This window comes from Anomaloglossus baeobatrachus, chromosome 7 (assembly GCF_048569485.1).
Source record: "Anomaloglossus baeobatrachus isolate aAnoBae1 chromosome 7, aAnoBae1.hap1, whole genome shotgun sequence".
NCBI lineage: Eukaryota > Metazoa > Chordata > Amphibia > Anura > Aromobatidae > Anomaloglossus > Anomaloglossus baeobatrachus.
The window spans coordinates 164,579,932-164,598,145 of NC_134359.1; the positions used below are offsets into that span (position 1 = coordinate 164,579,932).

Here is an 18,214-nt window from a genome sequence, read left to right on the forward strand (position 1 = left end):
CCACTTATTCTCCAGTGCTGTTAAAATGCAGCTAGAATAAAGGTAGAATTGCACAAGGGGTGTGCCAACGCATTCTTTTAATTATACTGCCTGCATGATCGCCATAACGTAACTTTACATCATAGGTAGGGAACACCTTCCCAACCATGACATATAGGTACGTTAAAGGTAGTAAAGGGGTTAATTAAAATGTAAAACATATTCAACGAAGATGGATTTTCCATTATTGAAATAAAAGAGGGCAGTTGGTGCTCATCACATTACAGAAAAAGGGTGGAGAGGAAGAGAAACTAGAGGCAGACACTGACATTCTGCTGCACACTTAAACTATACTCAAACTCTACTTTTCAGAATTAAAACCAGAGAACTTATATATAAAAAAAAAAAGAAAAACTAAGTGCGTTCCCACATACACAGCATGCTCACACCTACAGTGCGCACACACCCACAGACCATTTTCTATTTCCCACTTGAATTATCAACTGAATTAGCGGAATTCTACTGTTCACATCTTGGAAACCATCTGTCAGTGAAAATCATGCAGAGTCTCCACATGTAAAGCATTTGGACCTTACTCTACAAGAATAAATATAGGAAAATATATATTCAATATTTAAAGGGAACCATGCATCCTTCCTAAAAAACAGAGAGGTGTTCAACATATGCAAAAGGGCTGACCCACTGAACTCTCCTAAAAACTATATTTAAAAAAGTAGAGACTAACAGGTCTATTAATAAGTAGCAATGACCAAGTACTCTGATACAAGCAACATAAAAAGTAATTTTTTTGTCTGATAGGTAAAGATGCTAGAAAATTAAAATATGCATCATTGATGAAAGAATGAGGGGGTTAACACCACACTAACACGGTCGTGGATCAGACAGGATAATGAAAAGTGATTTTTATTCTACGCGGTTTGAAGGCTATGCCATTATCTGGTCTGATCCATGACCACGGTAGCACGGTGTTAACCCCTTCATTCTTTCATCAACGATTCATCCCTTCATGAGGACTGCTGCAGCCATGGATTTCAATAGATTATGGTGGTTGTGACCGTTCGCAATCTATCCAGGTGAGCAATTTCTCACACTGTCATTTTTTATCCCATAAGGATAACTTTGCCACCTTGTCTGCGAAAAAGTTGTTAAAGATTTGGGCGGATCTAGACTCCAATTGGAATGCAGTGTCAACTGATAATGATTCAGTCAAGGTGACTGGGGCACGTCTTGAGCAGGTTATCTGGGATAGGTTTGATCTAGTGATTCCTGATGAAGTGGACAAGGCCATTGGAGCTGTGAGCTCTGCTACTTGTTTACTGGATCTGTGCCCCTCCTGGCTGGTTGCGGCCAGTAGAGAGGTAACACGGAGCTGGATCCAGGAAATTGTGAATGCTTCTTTGAGGGAGGGGTCCTTTCCGTCTCTCTACAAGGAGGCAACTATGCGCCCCCTCCTCAAGAGGCCTTCCCTGGACTCGGCCATTTTAAAAAACTATCGTCCGGTCTCCAACCTTCCCTTTGTTGGGAATGTTGTAGAGAAGGTGGTGGCGCTCCAACTACAGCGGTCCTTGGACGAGACCGATTATCTAGGCCCTGTACAGTCCGGTTTCAGGCCCGGCTACTCCATTGAAACAGCTTTGATCGCATTGATGATGCTGTTGAAATATTAGGTGCAAATAGGGTCTTATCCGGTAAACAAGTAGGGGGTGAATGTCAGAAAAACCACTCACCTGGTCTGGTTGTACCAGTCACAACCCCTTATTGAGCATGGAAATAGCATGGAAGGCAGCGGTCCCGCAGCGGTAAGACAATTATAAAAGCAGGAGGAAAGCAGGTTTAAATACTGCGCCAAAACCACAGAAGTCCGGAGGATGTTAGTAAATCCCTTTTTAGTTTCTCAAAATAAGAGAAAATAAAAAGGGATTTACTAACATCCTCCGGACTCCTGTGGTTTTGGCGGGGTATTTAAACCCGCTTTCCTCCTGCTTTTATAATAGTCTTGATCGCATTGATGGATGATCTCTGGCGGGCCCGGGATAGGGGAGAGTCCTCTATTTTGGCGCTTCTTGACCTCTCAGCAGATTTAGATACCATCGATCATTGTATCCTTCTGCGCCGATTGGAGGGATTGGGAGGCACTGTTTTACGGTGGTTCTCCCCCCATCTCTCTGATCAGTCGCAGTCGGTATTAGTGGGCGGTCAGAGGTCATCTCCTAGGTTTCTCCCCTGTGGGATGCCTCGGAGGTCGGTCCTCTCCCCCCTGCTATTTAATATCTATATGAAACCGCTGGGTGAGATCATCCAACGACACGGGTTACGTTGCCATCAGTACGCGGATGACACCCAGCTGTAGGTTTCCACCCCGTGCCAAGTCAATGAAGCAGCAGATGTGATGTGTTAGTGTCTGGAGGCTGGGAGGGTCTAGATGGGTGAAAATAGACTCAAGCTGAAACCCGACAAGACGGAATGGCTGTGGGTATTGCCTCCTAAAGACGTTTCAAACAGTCCCTCCATTAGCTTGGCGGGAGGGGGGTTTATTACCCCCTCAGAGAATGTTCGCAACTTGGGAGTCCTCCTCGATCCATGACTAACATTAGACCACCATGTAGCGGCTGTGGCGAGGGGGGCGTTTGCCCATTTTCGCCTGGGGTACTAGTTGCACCCTTATTTGGATCGTGAGGCTCTACGCACAGTTGCCCATGCCCTTATTACTTCGAGGATCGACTACTGCAATGCTCTCTACATGGGGCTACCCTTGAAAAGTATTCGGAGACTGCAGGTAGTTCAGAATGCAGCCGCAAGAGCCATTGTGGGACTTCCTAGACATTCCCACATCTTTCCAACACTCCGCAAGCTGCACTGGCTACCGATTAGCCTCCGAACACAATTCAAAGTGTTGGTGATCACCTATAAAGCCCTACATGCCATAGGACCAGCATACCTCCGCGATCATATCTTACATCATGTGTCTCGGCGACCAGTCCGAGCCCATAGAGAAGGCCTCCTCCGAGTCCCACCGATAACTCGTCGACTGGTGAGCTCCAGGGTTAGAGCCTTCTCCATAGCAGCTCCAACCCTCTGGAATAATCTCCCCCAAGAGCTTTGTATTGCCCCTACCTTATTGGCCTTCCGTAAAGACTTCAAGACTTACCTATGCCAGCAGGCCTGGAACCGTTAGTGTCGGTTACAGCTAATAATTTATAACTGCGTTAAAAATTGGTATGAATGGAGTATGTCTGTGGGGGTTTTTAAAATTTTTAAGGTAAAATATTGATTTTATGTTAACTGTTTATTTGTTAAAGGCTTTGTAATTTGCACTCATATGTTGTGAGCCACTCCGAGTCTTTGGAGAAGGGCGGCATACAAGTTTGACAAATAAATAAATAAATAAGACCCCATATTGCGTCTCTTGTCTTTTCAGCATAACTTTCTATAAAATGAAAAAAGGGAAATAGAAACTTAGAGAGGGAGAGAGGGAAGAAGAGATAGAAGGTGTAATAGAGTGAGGTGGTGATGTAGAGATTGTGAGATGCAGCCACTTCTCCTACTAATTAGATATACAATATATTTTAAATTAAATACAATAAAACCAGACCGGGTTAACAGCAGGTCATTTTATTCATAACCATAGATAAAGTGAAAAACCACCACCCAGGTTAATGCAACCCTACAGGCAGTGTGATATGAGAACAGATGCCTTTGTTATGCTAAAATAGGTTTACCTCTAAAGTGTTCCATCACTATAGAGAAATCATAGTGGCAGATGTAATAAAACGGTCTGATTTTTACAGCATAAATTGGACAGCTTTAACATGTGTAAGGTTTATCCCACTGGCTCATGCTGGATGATAAATTTGATGCATACAGTGTTGGCTTACTTTGCATCAAAAATTTTGAAGCATGGTATTGCCTATTAGACAAACGCCTTTTTCCATGAAGGCATGGAGCTATGTTCTGAGAAAGAGGAATTCCATACCTGCCGCTGAGCGAGAGTGACCTATGGAGCCTTGTTCTAAGAACGAGGCTCCATAGGATTCGATGTACAGTACAGACCAAACGTTTGGACACACCTTCTCATCTCTAGAACAACTATTAAGAGGAGACTTTGTGCAGCAGGCCTTCATGATAAAATAGCTGCTAGGAAACCACTGCTAAGGACAGGCAACAAGCAGAAGAGACTTATTTGGGCTAAAGAACACAAGGAATGGACATTAGACCAGTGGAAATCTGTGCTTTGGTCTGATGAGTCCAAATTTGAGATCTTTGGATTCAACCACCGTGTCTTTGTAGAAAAGGTGAACGGATGGACTCTACATGCCTGGTTCTCACTGTGAAGCATGGAGGAGGAGGTGTGATGGTGTGGGGGTGCTTTGCTGGTGACATTGTTGGGGATTTATTCAAAATTGAAGGCATACTAAACCAGCATGGCTACTACAGCATCTTGCAGCGGCATGCTATTCCATCCGGTTTGCGTTTAGTTGGACCATCATTTATTTTTCAACAGGACAATGACCCCAAACACACCTCCAGGCTGTGTAAGGGCTATTTGACTAAGAAGGAGAGTGATGGGGTGCTACGCCAGATGACCTGGCCTCCACAGTCACCAGACCTGAACCCAATCGAGATGGTTTGGGGTGAGCTGGACTGCCTGGTGAAGGCAAAAGATCACTGTAGAGATAAAAATATAGCGCATATGAGAAGCACCCGTGGAGTGATTTCTGTATATATATATTATAGAATTGCTCACCTGGTTAGGTTGTGCGCCCTGAGGATGGCAAGTGTATCTTGCTGAAACGCGTTGTGTTAATACAAGAGCTTTATGTTATTAATAATAAAGCCAAATTTCTTAAAAGATCAAAGACCAAAGATCTATTACTAGCGCTCACCAAGACCGGAATCTTTTTTCTACATGGTGAAGGCAAAAGGACCAACAAGTGCTAAGCATCTCTGGGATCGCCTTCAAGACTGTTGGAAGACCATTTCCGGTGACTACCTCTTGAAGCTCATCAAGAGAATGCCAAGAGTGTGCAAAGCGGTAATCCAGTAATCAAAGCAAAAAGGTGGCTACTTTGAAGAACCTAGAATATAAGACATATTTTCAGTTGTTTCACACTTTTTTAAGTATTTCATTCCACATGTTTTCATTTATAGTTTTGATGCCCAATGTGAATCTACAATTTTCAGAGTCATGAAAATAAAGAAAACTCTTTGAATGAGAAGGTGGGTCCAAACTTTTGGTCTGTACTGTATGTCTTAGGACACTGCATCAGTGGATTACGTCAGAACTTAGAGGATTTTTTTAAATTAATAAATTGGTGAACAAGTGAACCTGGGGGAGTCTTTATTCAAGTAAACTATTTTTTCCTCTGTGATTTTTCTTACTGACTGGGTTAGTAATGGGTGTGTCTAGTAGACTAATTTCAGTCAATTTACAGATTACATCAATCTCAAAAATATTACTACGATTGCCACCATATCAGGGCAATCGGGAAGAGCCAGGCAAAGTGCTAAGTAGTGCATCTTATGAGTGCACCACTTCTGGGACGGCTTCAGACCGGTATTTATAGGCTGGAAAGGGCCAAATAACCATGGACGTTACAGCAAGACAATACCAGCTGCCAGCTTTACCCTGGCTGGTTATGGAAAAATAGGGCCCCCCCCACACACACTTAATGTGCTGCAGCCTTTCAACAAGCTTTATTGAGCATTTGAACTCTGTGAGAAATTCATGTTTGAGTATCGGACACTAGATGCTCAGTAGGAATCCTGGACTTCACAGTTCAGGATCACTCATCCCTAAGGTCACATTAAGTTCACCTGAAAAGGTTGGCATGCATTTTAGGATCATCCTAAACCTAAAATTTGCAAAATTGTGACATTTAAACAAGTTCTCCCAGAATCACAATGTATTAGTTATCCACTGGATAGCTGGTAAATGTTACCCATCAATCATGGGCCTTGTCACTCTATTCAAAGAAATTAGAGAAGATGACTGCTTCTCAGTTAATCCCCTATGCGTGCCCAGGGGTCCATTCAAAAAGGGTGTCTTGGAATCTCCATTCTCGTGATCTGTGGAAGTCCAGAGATAAAAAAAAAACCTATAAAAGTATTCTGTGGGTAGGGGTTAAGATTCTGATTTTGTGAAAACCAGTATTGACTGCTTCTACAGATTCTACAGATATTATAGGGGGTGTCTAGTAATTTTTTTTCCCTAAGAGCTAATACAGGTTTAAAAAAGAAGGGATACTCCCAACACCAATCTCTAGCAACTCCCATTCCATCCCTTACCCAGTGTCAATTTCCTAAATGTTAAGGTCATTGTATAGTAATATGTGATTATGTTGTAATATGAGTAAACTAACAGTATTTTAAGCTTATTTCATAAATTGAATTTATTCCAAAGCATATACACTACAGTTCAAAAGTTTAGGGTCACTTACATATTTCTTTATTTTTGAAAGAAAAGCACATTTTTTTTAATGAAGCTAACATTAAATTAAACAGAAATACACTCTATACGTTGTTAATGTGGTAAATTACTATTCTAGCTTCAATCGTCTATTTTTTAATGCAATATCTACATAGGTGTATAGAGGCCCATTTCCATCAACCACCACTCCAGTGTTCTAATGGTACATTGTATTTGCTGTGTTAGAAGGCTAATTGATGTTTAGAAAACCCTTGAAAACTCTTGTGCAAGTATGTTAGCACAGCTGAAAACTGTTTTGCTGATTAGAGAAGCTATAAAACTGACCTTCCTTTTAGCTAGCTGAGAATCTGGAGCATAACATTTGCTGGTTCCATTAAACTCTCAAAATGGCCAGAAAAAGAGAACTTTCATGTGAAACTTGACAGTCTATTCTTGTTCTTAGAAATGAAGGATATTTCATGTGAGAAATTGCCAAGAAACTGAAGATTTCCTACAACAGTGTGTACTACTCCCTTCAGAGGAGAGCATAAACAGGCTCTAACCAGAGTAGAAAGAGAAGTGGGAGGCCCCACTGCACAAATGAGCAACAAGACAAGTACATTAGAGTCTCTAGTTTGAGAAATCGACGCCTCACAGGTTCTCAACTGACAGCTTCATTAAACAGTACCCGCAAAACGCCAGTGTCAACATCTACAGTGAAGAGGCGACTCCAGGATGCTGGCCTTCAGGGTAGAGTGGCAAAGAAAAAGCCATATCTGAGACTGGCTAATAAAAGGAAAAGATTAATATTGACAAAAGAACTTAGACATTGGACAGAGGAAGATTGGAAAAAAGTGGTATGGACAGGCGAATTAAAGTTTGAGGTGTTTGGATCACACAGAAGAACATTTGTGAGACACAGAACAACTGAAAAGATGCTGTAAGAGTGCCTGACGCCATCTGTCAAGCATGTTGGAGGTAATGTGATGGTCTGGGGTTGCTTTGATGCTGGTAAAGTGGGAGATTTGTATAAGGTAAAATGTATTTTGAATAAGGAAGGCCATCACTCCATTTTGCAATGCCATGTCATACCCTGTGGACAGTGCTTGATTGGAGCCAATTTCATCATACAACAGGACAATGACCCAAAGCACACCACCAAATTATGCATTTACTATTTAGGAAAGATGCAGGCAGCTGGTATTCTATCTGTAATGGAGTGGCCAGCCCAGCCACCAGATCTCAACCCTATGGAGCTGTTGTGGGAGCACCTTGACCGTATGGTACGCAAAAAGTGCCCATCAAGCCAATCCAACTTGTGGGAGGGGCTTCTGGAAGCATGAGGTGAAATATCTCCAGATTACCTCAGTAAATTAACAGCTAGAATGACAAAGGTCTGCAAAGCTCTAATCGCTGCAAAGGGAGCATTCTTTGACGAAAGCAAAGTTTGAAGGAGAATATTAATATTTCAAGTACAAATCATTATTTCTAACCTAGTCAATGTCTGGACTATATTTTCTATTCATTATGCAACTCATTTGATAAATAAAAGTATGATTTTTCATGGAAAAGACAAAATTGTCTGGGTGACCCCCAAACTTTTGAACTGTAGTGTACTTAAAATGTAAATGAGATAAATGAAAAAGAACACTGATCAAAATTAGAGAACACTTTCAGATACCTGCAAGTTATTGGCGTTAATCTGGCACCTGGTGCTAATTTCCTTATTATCTGACAAACCCTATTTAACTAACAGTCTAAAGGCCACTTCACACATAACAAGATCGCTAATGACATTGTTGCTACGTCACAATTTCTGTGACGAAACAACGACTTCACCAGCTATCTCGTTATGTTTGACATGTACCAACGATCCGCCCCCTGCTGTGAGATCGTTGGTCATTGCTGAATGTCCTGGGCTATTTTTGGCTCGTTGGAGTCCTGCTGAGTAGGATGGATCTGTATGTATGAAACCTACCAACGATCTCGTTAACGACCTAGATGTGAACTTAAAGTGTGACACGTAGGCGTGTAGTTGCGTCACCTTTTCCGCGCCCCCTCTGCATCGATTGGTTGGCGCTGAGAACAGTACTGCGTTCTGATTGGGTATCGCTTCATGTTTTGTTCCTTTTTGAGCTTTGCTTTGAGGATAGAACCTGCGACTACACCCGGATTCATTCGTACTTTGTTCCAGATTTCTTGCTTGCTTTTCGGATCGAAGCTGAAGTCACAGGTTCTATCCTTAAAGCAAGGTTCAAAAAGGGACAAAGGATGAAGCGATACAAAGTTGCCTTCTAGGCCGGACACCAAATCAGAACGCAGTATTAGCCACCAATCGGAGCGGAGGGGTGTGGAAAGGGCGACGCATATGCATGCCTACGTGGCTTACAGCGTCAAACACTACGCCCCTATTCGAGGTCGGAATCGTCACATAGCTGCTGTGTGACAGGGTCCCAACGACCAACGAGATCGTTATACAGGGCGCTGCATCGTTACTAAAGTCATTGGGAAAATGACTGTATGACATCTCACCAACGATTTAACAACGATCCAGAAACTGTGACGCAGTAACGATCTCGTTATGTGTGACTGGACCTTAACTTTACAGTTTCCACTGACTTTGCAAAACTGGTGTGCCATTCCAAAGTGACTGAAACCCTCCGACAGCAGGTTGTCCAGATGAAGGCCAAAGGGGTGACTATCAGCCATAGCAAGAGAGGTTGGTTGTTCCAAGTGTGTGATTTTGAGAATATTGCATCTTTACAACAACACAAACTCTTTCAAGTCCCCCAAAAAGGCTGGTCACCTCACGAAAGACAAATGCAAGAGACGACAGGATAATGCAGAGAATCTCCTTGGGTAATCCTTTAAACACTGCAGCTGGAATTGCTTGGCAGTTCAGCACTGAACAGGGTAAAGGCCACGTCACACTAAGCAACATCGCTAGCAACATCGCTACTGAGGAACGACTTTTGTGACGTAGCAGCGATGTTACTAGTGATGTCGCTGTGTGTGACATCCAGCAACAACCTGGCCCCTGCTGTGAGGTCGCTGGTTGTTGCTGAATGTCCTGGACAATTTTTTAGTTGTTGCTCTCCCGCTGTGAAGCACACATCGCTGTGTGTGACAGCGAGAGAGCAACAACTGAATGTGCAGTGAGCCTGCTTCTGCGGACGCTGGTAACCAATGTAAACATCGGGTAACCAAGAAGCCCTTACCTTGGTTACCCGATATTTACCTTCGTTACCAGCGTCCACCGCTCTCACGCTGTCAGTGCTGGCTCCCTGCACACGTAGGCGGACTACACATCGGGTAATTAACCCGATGTGTACTGTGGCTAGGAGTGCAGGGAACAGGGAGCCGGCACTGGCAGTGTGAGAGCGGCGGATGCTGGTAACGAAGATAAATATCAGGTAACCAAGGTAAGGGCTTCTTGGTTACCCGATGTTTACCGTGGTTACCAGCGTCCGCAGAAGCAGTCTCCTGCTGCCTGCACACGTAGCAGAGTACACATCGGGTAATTAACCAGATGTGTAATGTGGCTAGGTGTGCAGGGAGCCAGCGCTAAGCGGTGTGCGCTGGTAACTAAGGTAAATATCGGGTTGGTTACCCGATATATACCTTAGTTACCAAGTGCAGCATCGCTTCCACGCGTCGCTGGTGGCTGGTCACTGGTTGCTGGTGAGATCTGTCTGTGTGACAGCTCACCAGCAACTCGTGTAGCGACGCTCCAGCGATCCCTGCCAAGTCAGGTCCCTGGTGGGATCGCTGGAGCGTCGCTTAGTGTGACATCTCACCAGTGACCTCCTAGCAACTTACCAGCTATCCGTATCAGGTTGTATCGTTGTTGGGATCGCTGGTAAGTTGTTTAGTGTGACTGGGCCTTAAGGGTCTATCTTGTTTAAGAGCATTTGGACTTAATGTCCACTCTGCAGTGACCAAACCTTTCTTCAGCAGAAAGAATCAAAAGGCTAGACTCACTTTTGGTGAGGAGCATGTTGTGTGGACAGAGGACAAGTGGTCCACAGTTCATTTTAGTGATGAAAGCAAGTTTAATTTATTTGGGTCTGGTGGGAAACATTATGATGGTTGACAAACTGGGGGAAGACTGAACTCTAAGTGTGTTAATGCTATGTGCCCACGCTGCGGATTTTGCCGCGGATTTGCCGAAAATCTGCAGCAGCGGCACTTCCAAGCCATTTCAATGGCATTTTGGAAATGCTGTGTCCATGCTGCGGATTTTTCCGCTGCGGATTTGCCGCGGATTTTGATCCGGAAAAATCTGCAGCATGTCAATTGTTTGGTGCAGATTTGGTGCGGATTTTTGGTTTTGAATGGGGAAAAAAAAAAAAAATCCGCATCAAAATCCGCGGCAAATCCGCGGTAAATCCGCGGCAAATCCGCGGGTGCGGATTTGCCGCGAAAGTCGCGGATTTTCAGGCAGAAAAATCCGCAGGTACATTCTACCGTGGACACATAGCCTAAGAAGTCAGTGAAAGATGGTAGAGGAAGTGTCATGGTTTGGTGAATATTTTCTGCAGCAGGAGTTGGACCTCTCATACAGCTAAATGGCAGAGTGAATGCAAGTGTTTTATCAGAACCTTCTTCAAAAACACGTGGTTCCTTACTTATGTTCATCAGTCAATCAGCCAGCAATTTTTATGCAGGACAATGCCCCCTGTCACACAGCAAAACAGGTAAAGTAGCTCCTTGAAACAGAAATCATTGAAACAATGAAATGGCCAGCCCAGAGTCCTCATCTAAACCCAATAGAAAACCTCTGGAAAATCCTTGGTGACAAAGCTATGGCCAAGAAACCAACAATAGTCATAGAACTGTAGAAGAGACAGGAAGAAGAGTGGACCAAAATCACACCAGAGCAGTGTGAGAGACTAGTGATGTCCTGAGGATGCAGATGTGCTGAAGTCATTTAAAGCAAAGGCCTGTACACTTCAAACCGATTGGTGACTGTTGTTACCTTCAGAAAATTTTGTTATAATCTTTCTCCGTGCTATAGTCATTGTTGTTCTCTAATTTTGGGCAAAATAAAGGTTTTATGTTGATAAACTTTGCATCTTTTGTAAAACACTGTTCTAGTGGTATGGAGTACCCCTTACAAAAAACCTTCAAATGTTGATCAATGTAGATGCAACTTACCTTGGCCACCCAAAATACCGGTCGATTTGACCACCATTTCAAGCTTCTTGTCCCATGTAAAGGTTCGAATGTAATCTGTAAACCGTGAAAAAAGGAAATGAAAACTTGCAACAATAAGTAAGGATTAACTATTGAAAAATTAATTAAAATTGAAAAAAACATCTAATCTCAGAACAAAAGCTATACTTACATTCAACATCATAGCACCAGTATAGCACTGGCTGTACTTTACATATGAAAATCCTACTGGTTGGTCCTCTACCTTCTATGGAAAAGACTTGTGGGCATGTCCTGCGATATGTTCATAGGTCATAGTGCAGAGAGAGAGGAGATGAGTGATGACCTATCGTTAATGTGTGACTTAATATTTGAGCTTTATGAAATAATATACCATATTACAGAGCTTTTGAATTAAACCAATAACTACTCCTAAAGAGTAAAGGTATACACTATGGCCCCAACTCCTCAAAGTGTTTAACAGAAATTTGTCATAAAACACTTTAATAAGTTGCAGAAATGGGAGGAGCAGGGTGACTGTGGAATATGGGCATGACACTACTATACATCTAACTCATGATGAGCTGTGGAGTATCCTACACCAGAAATACTCCCAGAGTACGATTTGTGCTAAGGTGCACTCCTCTTAATGGATCAGGCACCTCTGTTTCTGACATGCCCCTTCCTCACAACTGGGGTGAACAACAACGGTTTTGATGAATCATGGTTTACATGTTTTAAAGAGAACATATCATGAGCTGCTGTCTTGCCGAACCATGATAAAATATTTTGAAAAGCCAACCGGTGGCGATGTGTTTTGGATGATTAGTCCGACGCAGGTCCTCTGGGCTTCTCTCCACCCTTCTCCACATGACTTACGGATAATCCCTAATCACACATGTAAGTAGAAGGCTTTTCAGTCTAGGGGAGCATGGACCCACATTGGACTAGTCATTAAAGATGCATGGTCATGTGCCAACTTTACAAGGTAGAGTTTTCTCTGAAATCTCCAACGTTTTAGAGTAAAACACGGCTGCAATAATACAGCCAATGTTTAATTCCTGCTGACTGTTTTTCGTGCAAACATGAATCTCATGACTGATTTGCCTTAATGTTGCAAACCAAGTCTACTCTCCAACAGTTAAGAGAGAAAATATATCAGCTTGGATGCTAGTAGTATAGAAAAGCTCAACACAAAATATACTGAAAAAGTTAGCAAATAATCTTCTCCCAGTAAACTCTTCATTTCAAGTTAATCAATAAAGCTTAAAGCAAAGAATTGTGGCTGGAGTACACAATACACTTTATGCTTCCCATGTGATAGATAAGCATCAGCCCCATTTGTGAGCTCAGACTTGACATATGGCTTAATTGGACAAGTCTCAATAATCAGCAGAACAGTCACTTGGGATTTTGGTCAGGTACACTGCACTCACTCATTATTCATGTGAAGTGGAGGGTTTTATTCCTACAAGTTTTTCATCAGAGCATTAACGTAAACAATATTATATTCTGCATAATGCCGTATAATTAAACTCATAGCACACTGCAAAGAATGCCAATCCTCATTCACCATATGCAGATTTAACATTTCTAGTCAAACTAATTATGGTATAAATAATACATACAAATTATCTACAGCAAATTCAATTAACTTTTAAACAAAAAATGGCTGATCAAAGTTCTTATGCAGCGACCTCCCACACAGAATATGGTGACACAGGGCTTGGTAATGTTCGCAAAAAAAAAAATGGGAAACAAATGCCAATTTATTTTCAGTTTCCCTCCTAAACCTGGTTAATAGACAAAAAAACAATCAAAACTTTATTTAAGTGTAAACACAATCCTGAAACATTCGGCTTATAATACAAGGGGCGATCCAAAAGTAATGATAATCGGTTATTTCTATTGCACACAGAAATTAAAATAAAATGTTTTCTTCTCTCTTAGATACCCACTAGTCCAGGAAAAAAAAAGTCACTTAAATAGGTCACGATTCCCAGGAGCTACATTCATTTGAATGTGAACTGCCGAGGAGAACATCAAAATGGAAAAAAATGAGCTCATAGCTGTCATCAAATACCTCTGCTTGAAAAAAATGACTACCAAAGACATACACAGCGACTTGGTGGAAACATTGGGGGACTCTTCTCCATATTCCACAGTTGCATGCTTGGCCAAGGCATTTAAGCTGTGAAGAACATCGACGGAAGATGAACATCGTGAAGGACGCCCATCCACGTCCCACAATGAAGAAAACGTGAAAAAAATTGAAGACGTTGTATTGGCAGATTGAAGAGTGACTATCAGGCATGTAGCTGAGGTCACAGGGATCTCATATGGCAGTATTCAAAGAATCCTTGCAAAAGAACTGCATATGAGAAAGATCTCCGCGCGTTGGGTGCCAAAAATGTTAACCGACGAGCAAAAGGAGAAACGAGTTGACATTTCAATAGCAAATCTCGAAAAGTTCCAAGCAGACAAGGAGAATTTTTTGTCACATTTTTTGACCATGGACGAGACCTGGATCCACCACTTTGATCCTGAAACTAAACAACAATCGATGACATGGAAACGAGCCGATGAACCGACGCCAAAGAAATTCAAAGTGTCAAGCTCAGCAGGGAAGGTTATGGCGTCCGTTTTTTGGGATGCTGAAGGAATTATTATGGTGGACTATTTGGAGAAGGGAGCCACTATTACGGGCTCCTACTACGCAGAACAAATAAGAAGATTGCGGGAGGCTATCAAGGAGAAAAGGCGCGGCAAACTGCGGGCTGGAGTGCTGTTTCACCAAGATAATGCGCCGGCTCACAAAGCTGTAGTTGCCATGGCAACCATTCAAGAAGCGGGCTTTGAACTGGTGGAACACCCCCCCCCCCTATTCGCCAGATCTAACCCCCAGTGACTTCTTTCTCTTTCCTCGCCTCAAGGAACACCTCCGGGGCAAGAAATGTGATGAGAATAGCGACATGATAACCGCTGTTGGGGATTTTTTTGAGGGTCAAGATCAAGAATTTTTTTCGAAGGGAATTCTAAGTTTAGAAAAGAGATGGACTAAATGTATAGACTTGTTAGGAGACTATGTAGAAAAATATTTTTTTTTAATATATTCATTGTTTATTATTGATTATCATTACTTTTGGATCGCCCCTCGTAGATCAGACTACGTGGTGCAACAGGAAAAGAGAAACAAATATTTCAGACTACACGAAGAAGAAAATCTGGCATAGCCAGAGTCTAAAGAAGCTTTAACTTTATTTGTAAAAAATAAATACCAAATAACAAAGGCAGATCTCACACAACTTAGGGTTAACTTTAGGATTCCGGTGGCAGTGGAAATTCAGTTTCAGTTCGTCATATAGCGCAGAATCTGAGGTGGTGCACACGCTGAAGGTAGCTCGTATCCAAGGCAAATTCACATTTGAAGAGAAAAATGAGCGGCTCCACTCCAGTGTGCATAAAAATCTTAGGCTTCATTTTATGAAAAGGTGTGTATTAAAAAAGCAGCGGTGAAGCCGTGTGCAGGCTCTCCAGGACGACGGCCGTTTCGCACTGTCAAGTGCTTCTACAGGTTCATAGGAAGTGGACTGAGCCCTCCCCCTAAAAGGAACCTGTAGAAGCACTTGACAGTGTGAAACTGCTGTCGTCCTGGGGAGCCGGCACACGGCTTCGCTGCTGCTTTTTTAATACACACCTTTTCATAAAATAAAGCCGAAGTTTTTTTATACACACTGGAGTGGAGATGCTCATTTTTCTCTTCTTCAAATGTGAATTCAACTTTATTTAGCATTACCAAAAAGGCATACATATCTGAGATGCCCATTTCATGTGGATTTCACGTGGTGGCGGCAAACCTTAAAGCAGCCAGATGAATAACTAATTGTTAGGCTATGTGCACACGTTGCGTTTTTTTCAGCGCAGAAAAAAAAACGCACCCTCTGGCAGTAAGGACAATTGTAAACAATGCGTTTTGGAAAAAACACATCGAAAACGCATGCGTTTTTCATGCGTTTTCCATGCGTTCTCTTCAGGTGCGTTTTTGACCACATGATCCAGTGACACGGCATCTAGTACACAGTGCCAGGCTTCCTGCAGAGATGTGAGTGTTGCCCACAGGAGAACGCAGCTGCCCATGCCCACGATTTGGGTTCAGGCTGCTGTGGACTTTAGCTCTATTCTACCTGCAGAGAACACTCTTGTCTCCGCAACATAAATTGACATGCTGAGGCTTGGGAAGCCGCGCCACAGGTCAGTTTATGCTGCGGAGAAAAGAAGCACAGTGGGCATGGGATTTCTAAAAATCCTTCCACTGTGCTTCTACTGCACAACGCAGCGTTATGGACGCAGGGAAAACACTTTGCGCCCAAAACGCTGCAAACCCTGATTTTGGGCACACAGCCAAAAATGCGTCAATGGATGTCAAACATATATATAACATCCCACCCCCCTGCATATTCTAAGCTGGCGCCCTTTAGTGTCTTTCATGTGGCACTAAAGGGTGCCTAGCCTTGTATTTAGCCCAAATAAAAAATTAAAACAAATGACGTGGGGTCCCCCTATTTTTGATAGCCAGTTAGGGTAAAGCAGACAGCTGTAGCTTGCAAACCACAGCTGACAGCTTCATCTTGTCTGGTGATCAATTTGGAGGGCTCCTCAAGCTGTTTTTTTTTTATTTATAAAAAAATTAAAAAAAAAAAAAAATGTGGGGTCCCCCCAAATTAGATCACCAGCCAAGGTGAAGCTGACAGCTGGAGTCTGGTATTCTCAGGATGGGAAGAGCCATGGTTATTGGATTCTTCCCAGCCTGAAAATAGCAGGCCGCAGCCGCCCCAGAAGTGGCGCATCCATTAGATGCGCCAATCCTGACACTTTGCCCCAACTCATCCCGTTGCCCTGGTGCAGTGGCAAACGGGGTAATAAATGGGGTTGATACCAGTTGTGTAATGTCACCTGGCATCAAGCCCAGCAATTAGTTATGTCATGGCGTCTATGAGATACCAGACATAACTAATTGACAGTAATAGAAAAAAAAATTGACAAAAAAAAAAAAATTATTTGAAAGTACATTCTCCAAAACATTCCCTCTTTTACCAATTTATTGAAAAGAAAAACAAAAAAATCGGGTCCCTGTAATTCATTTTGGACATCCCACGTTGACTCTGGACCTTCTAGACTATGGGGGGCACGGTCAGGGAACGTATACCCAATTTTCTAGGAGTGCAGACCCTCCATTTGAGGAGAGTGGGTGCAAAGAATCTGCACCCACTCTCCCCGGGTCAGAGCTGCAGAGTGCGAGCAGCAGCCAGCGTCTCTGAAGGCAAAGCAGGAAGCTGAGCTATCAGCTGCACTGCACATGTGACCGGCGCGCACTGTGAAGGAGGAGGGGACCGCGGGGGATCAGCGCCATGACAGGTACGGGGGTTACCGGGGGACACCGGGGGGAATAGGGGGTGACCTGCCAGGGCCTGGGGAGCAGTTTTCTGTCGCATGTGTTATGGCACATGCGACAGAAACAGAGGAGTAGGGCGGCCGGTGCGCTGCCGTGCGCGCGGCCGTCTTTGATTTTCGGGAGGGGGTTGGGGGTCAGGGCGGGCACTTTGGCGACACCGGCTTTCCTGAACTTTGCCAGGAAGTGAGGTCAAGAGGAAACCTCTTGACCTCACTTCCAGGTAAAAATGCCTGCGTTCTGTATGCCGATAAAGCATGCGGACCACAACAAAAATGCAACGAACTGCGGTGTAGCTGCATTCTGACCCACATCATTGATTTCAATGGGTGGAGAACGCAGCTACAACGCACAAAAGAAGTGACATACTGCTTTTTCATCCGCACCGATTTTGGGCATCCAAAACGCTGCGTTTAGAAACGCAGCGTGTGCATTGATTTTTCGGCTTTCTCATAGACTTTGCTGGGGAAGCTGAACGCATGCAATTTGGCACTGAAACGCTGCGGTTCTAAACGCAGTGTTTCCGCAGGAAAAAACGCAACGTGTGCACATAGCCTAAATGTGGTGAGTGGTAATGTACTTTTTCTGACTTTTTCCATGATCTATGGTAGTATAATGTAATTGAGGGTAGAGGACAAGGATCTGTGCTCAAGGGTAAGGCTGGGGGCCACACGGGGACTACTGCGATCCACTTGCATGACACTCGGCTCATGCTGGCAGTACAGCAGAGCGCGAGTGTCATGCATGTGTCCTTGCAACTGAGGTCCGTTCGTGCGAGCAGACCTCAGCTGCGGGGGGCGGGCTGGCTCTCAGGAGGAGAGGGAGGGATTTCTCTCCCTCTCTCCTGCTTAGCCGGCTATTGCCATTCTCGCACTGCACTAGCGGTACACCGGTGTACCGCGAGTGCAGTGTGATTTTTCTCTCGCCCCATTCACTTGAATGGGTGCGAGAGAAAGAGCCTCAGCTTACAATCGCAGCATGCTGCGATTGTTTTCTCGGTCCAATTAGGGCTGAGAAAATAATCGCTCATGTGTGCTGACACAGAGGCTAGAATTGGTCCGAGGGGAATGCGATGTTTTATCGCACTCCACTCGCACTGTTTTTCTCGCCGTGTGGCTTAGGCCTTAGGCTGGGGCCACACGGGGACTACTGCGATCCACTTGCATGAGACTCGGCTCGTGCTGGCAGTACAGCAGAGCCGAGTG

General features: G+C 43.7%; 1 protein-coding gene across 2 annotated transcripts in view; it reads right to left on the reverse strand.

Moving 5' to 3' along the window:
• The window catches only part of PIKFYVE (phosphoinositide kinase, FYVE-type zinc finger containing), a 460,760-nt gene that overhangs the window by 6,915 nt on the left and 435,631 nt on the right, over positions 1–18,214 (reverse strand). For both annotated transcript variants that reach the window (XM_075317792.1, XM_075317791.1), the window contains one exon: positions 11,564–11,638. In XM_075317792.1, the coding sequence (XP_075173907.1) occupies positions 11,564–11,638 (75 nt within the window). The remainder of the gene's footprint in view (positions 1–11,563; positions 11,639–18,214) is intronic.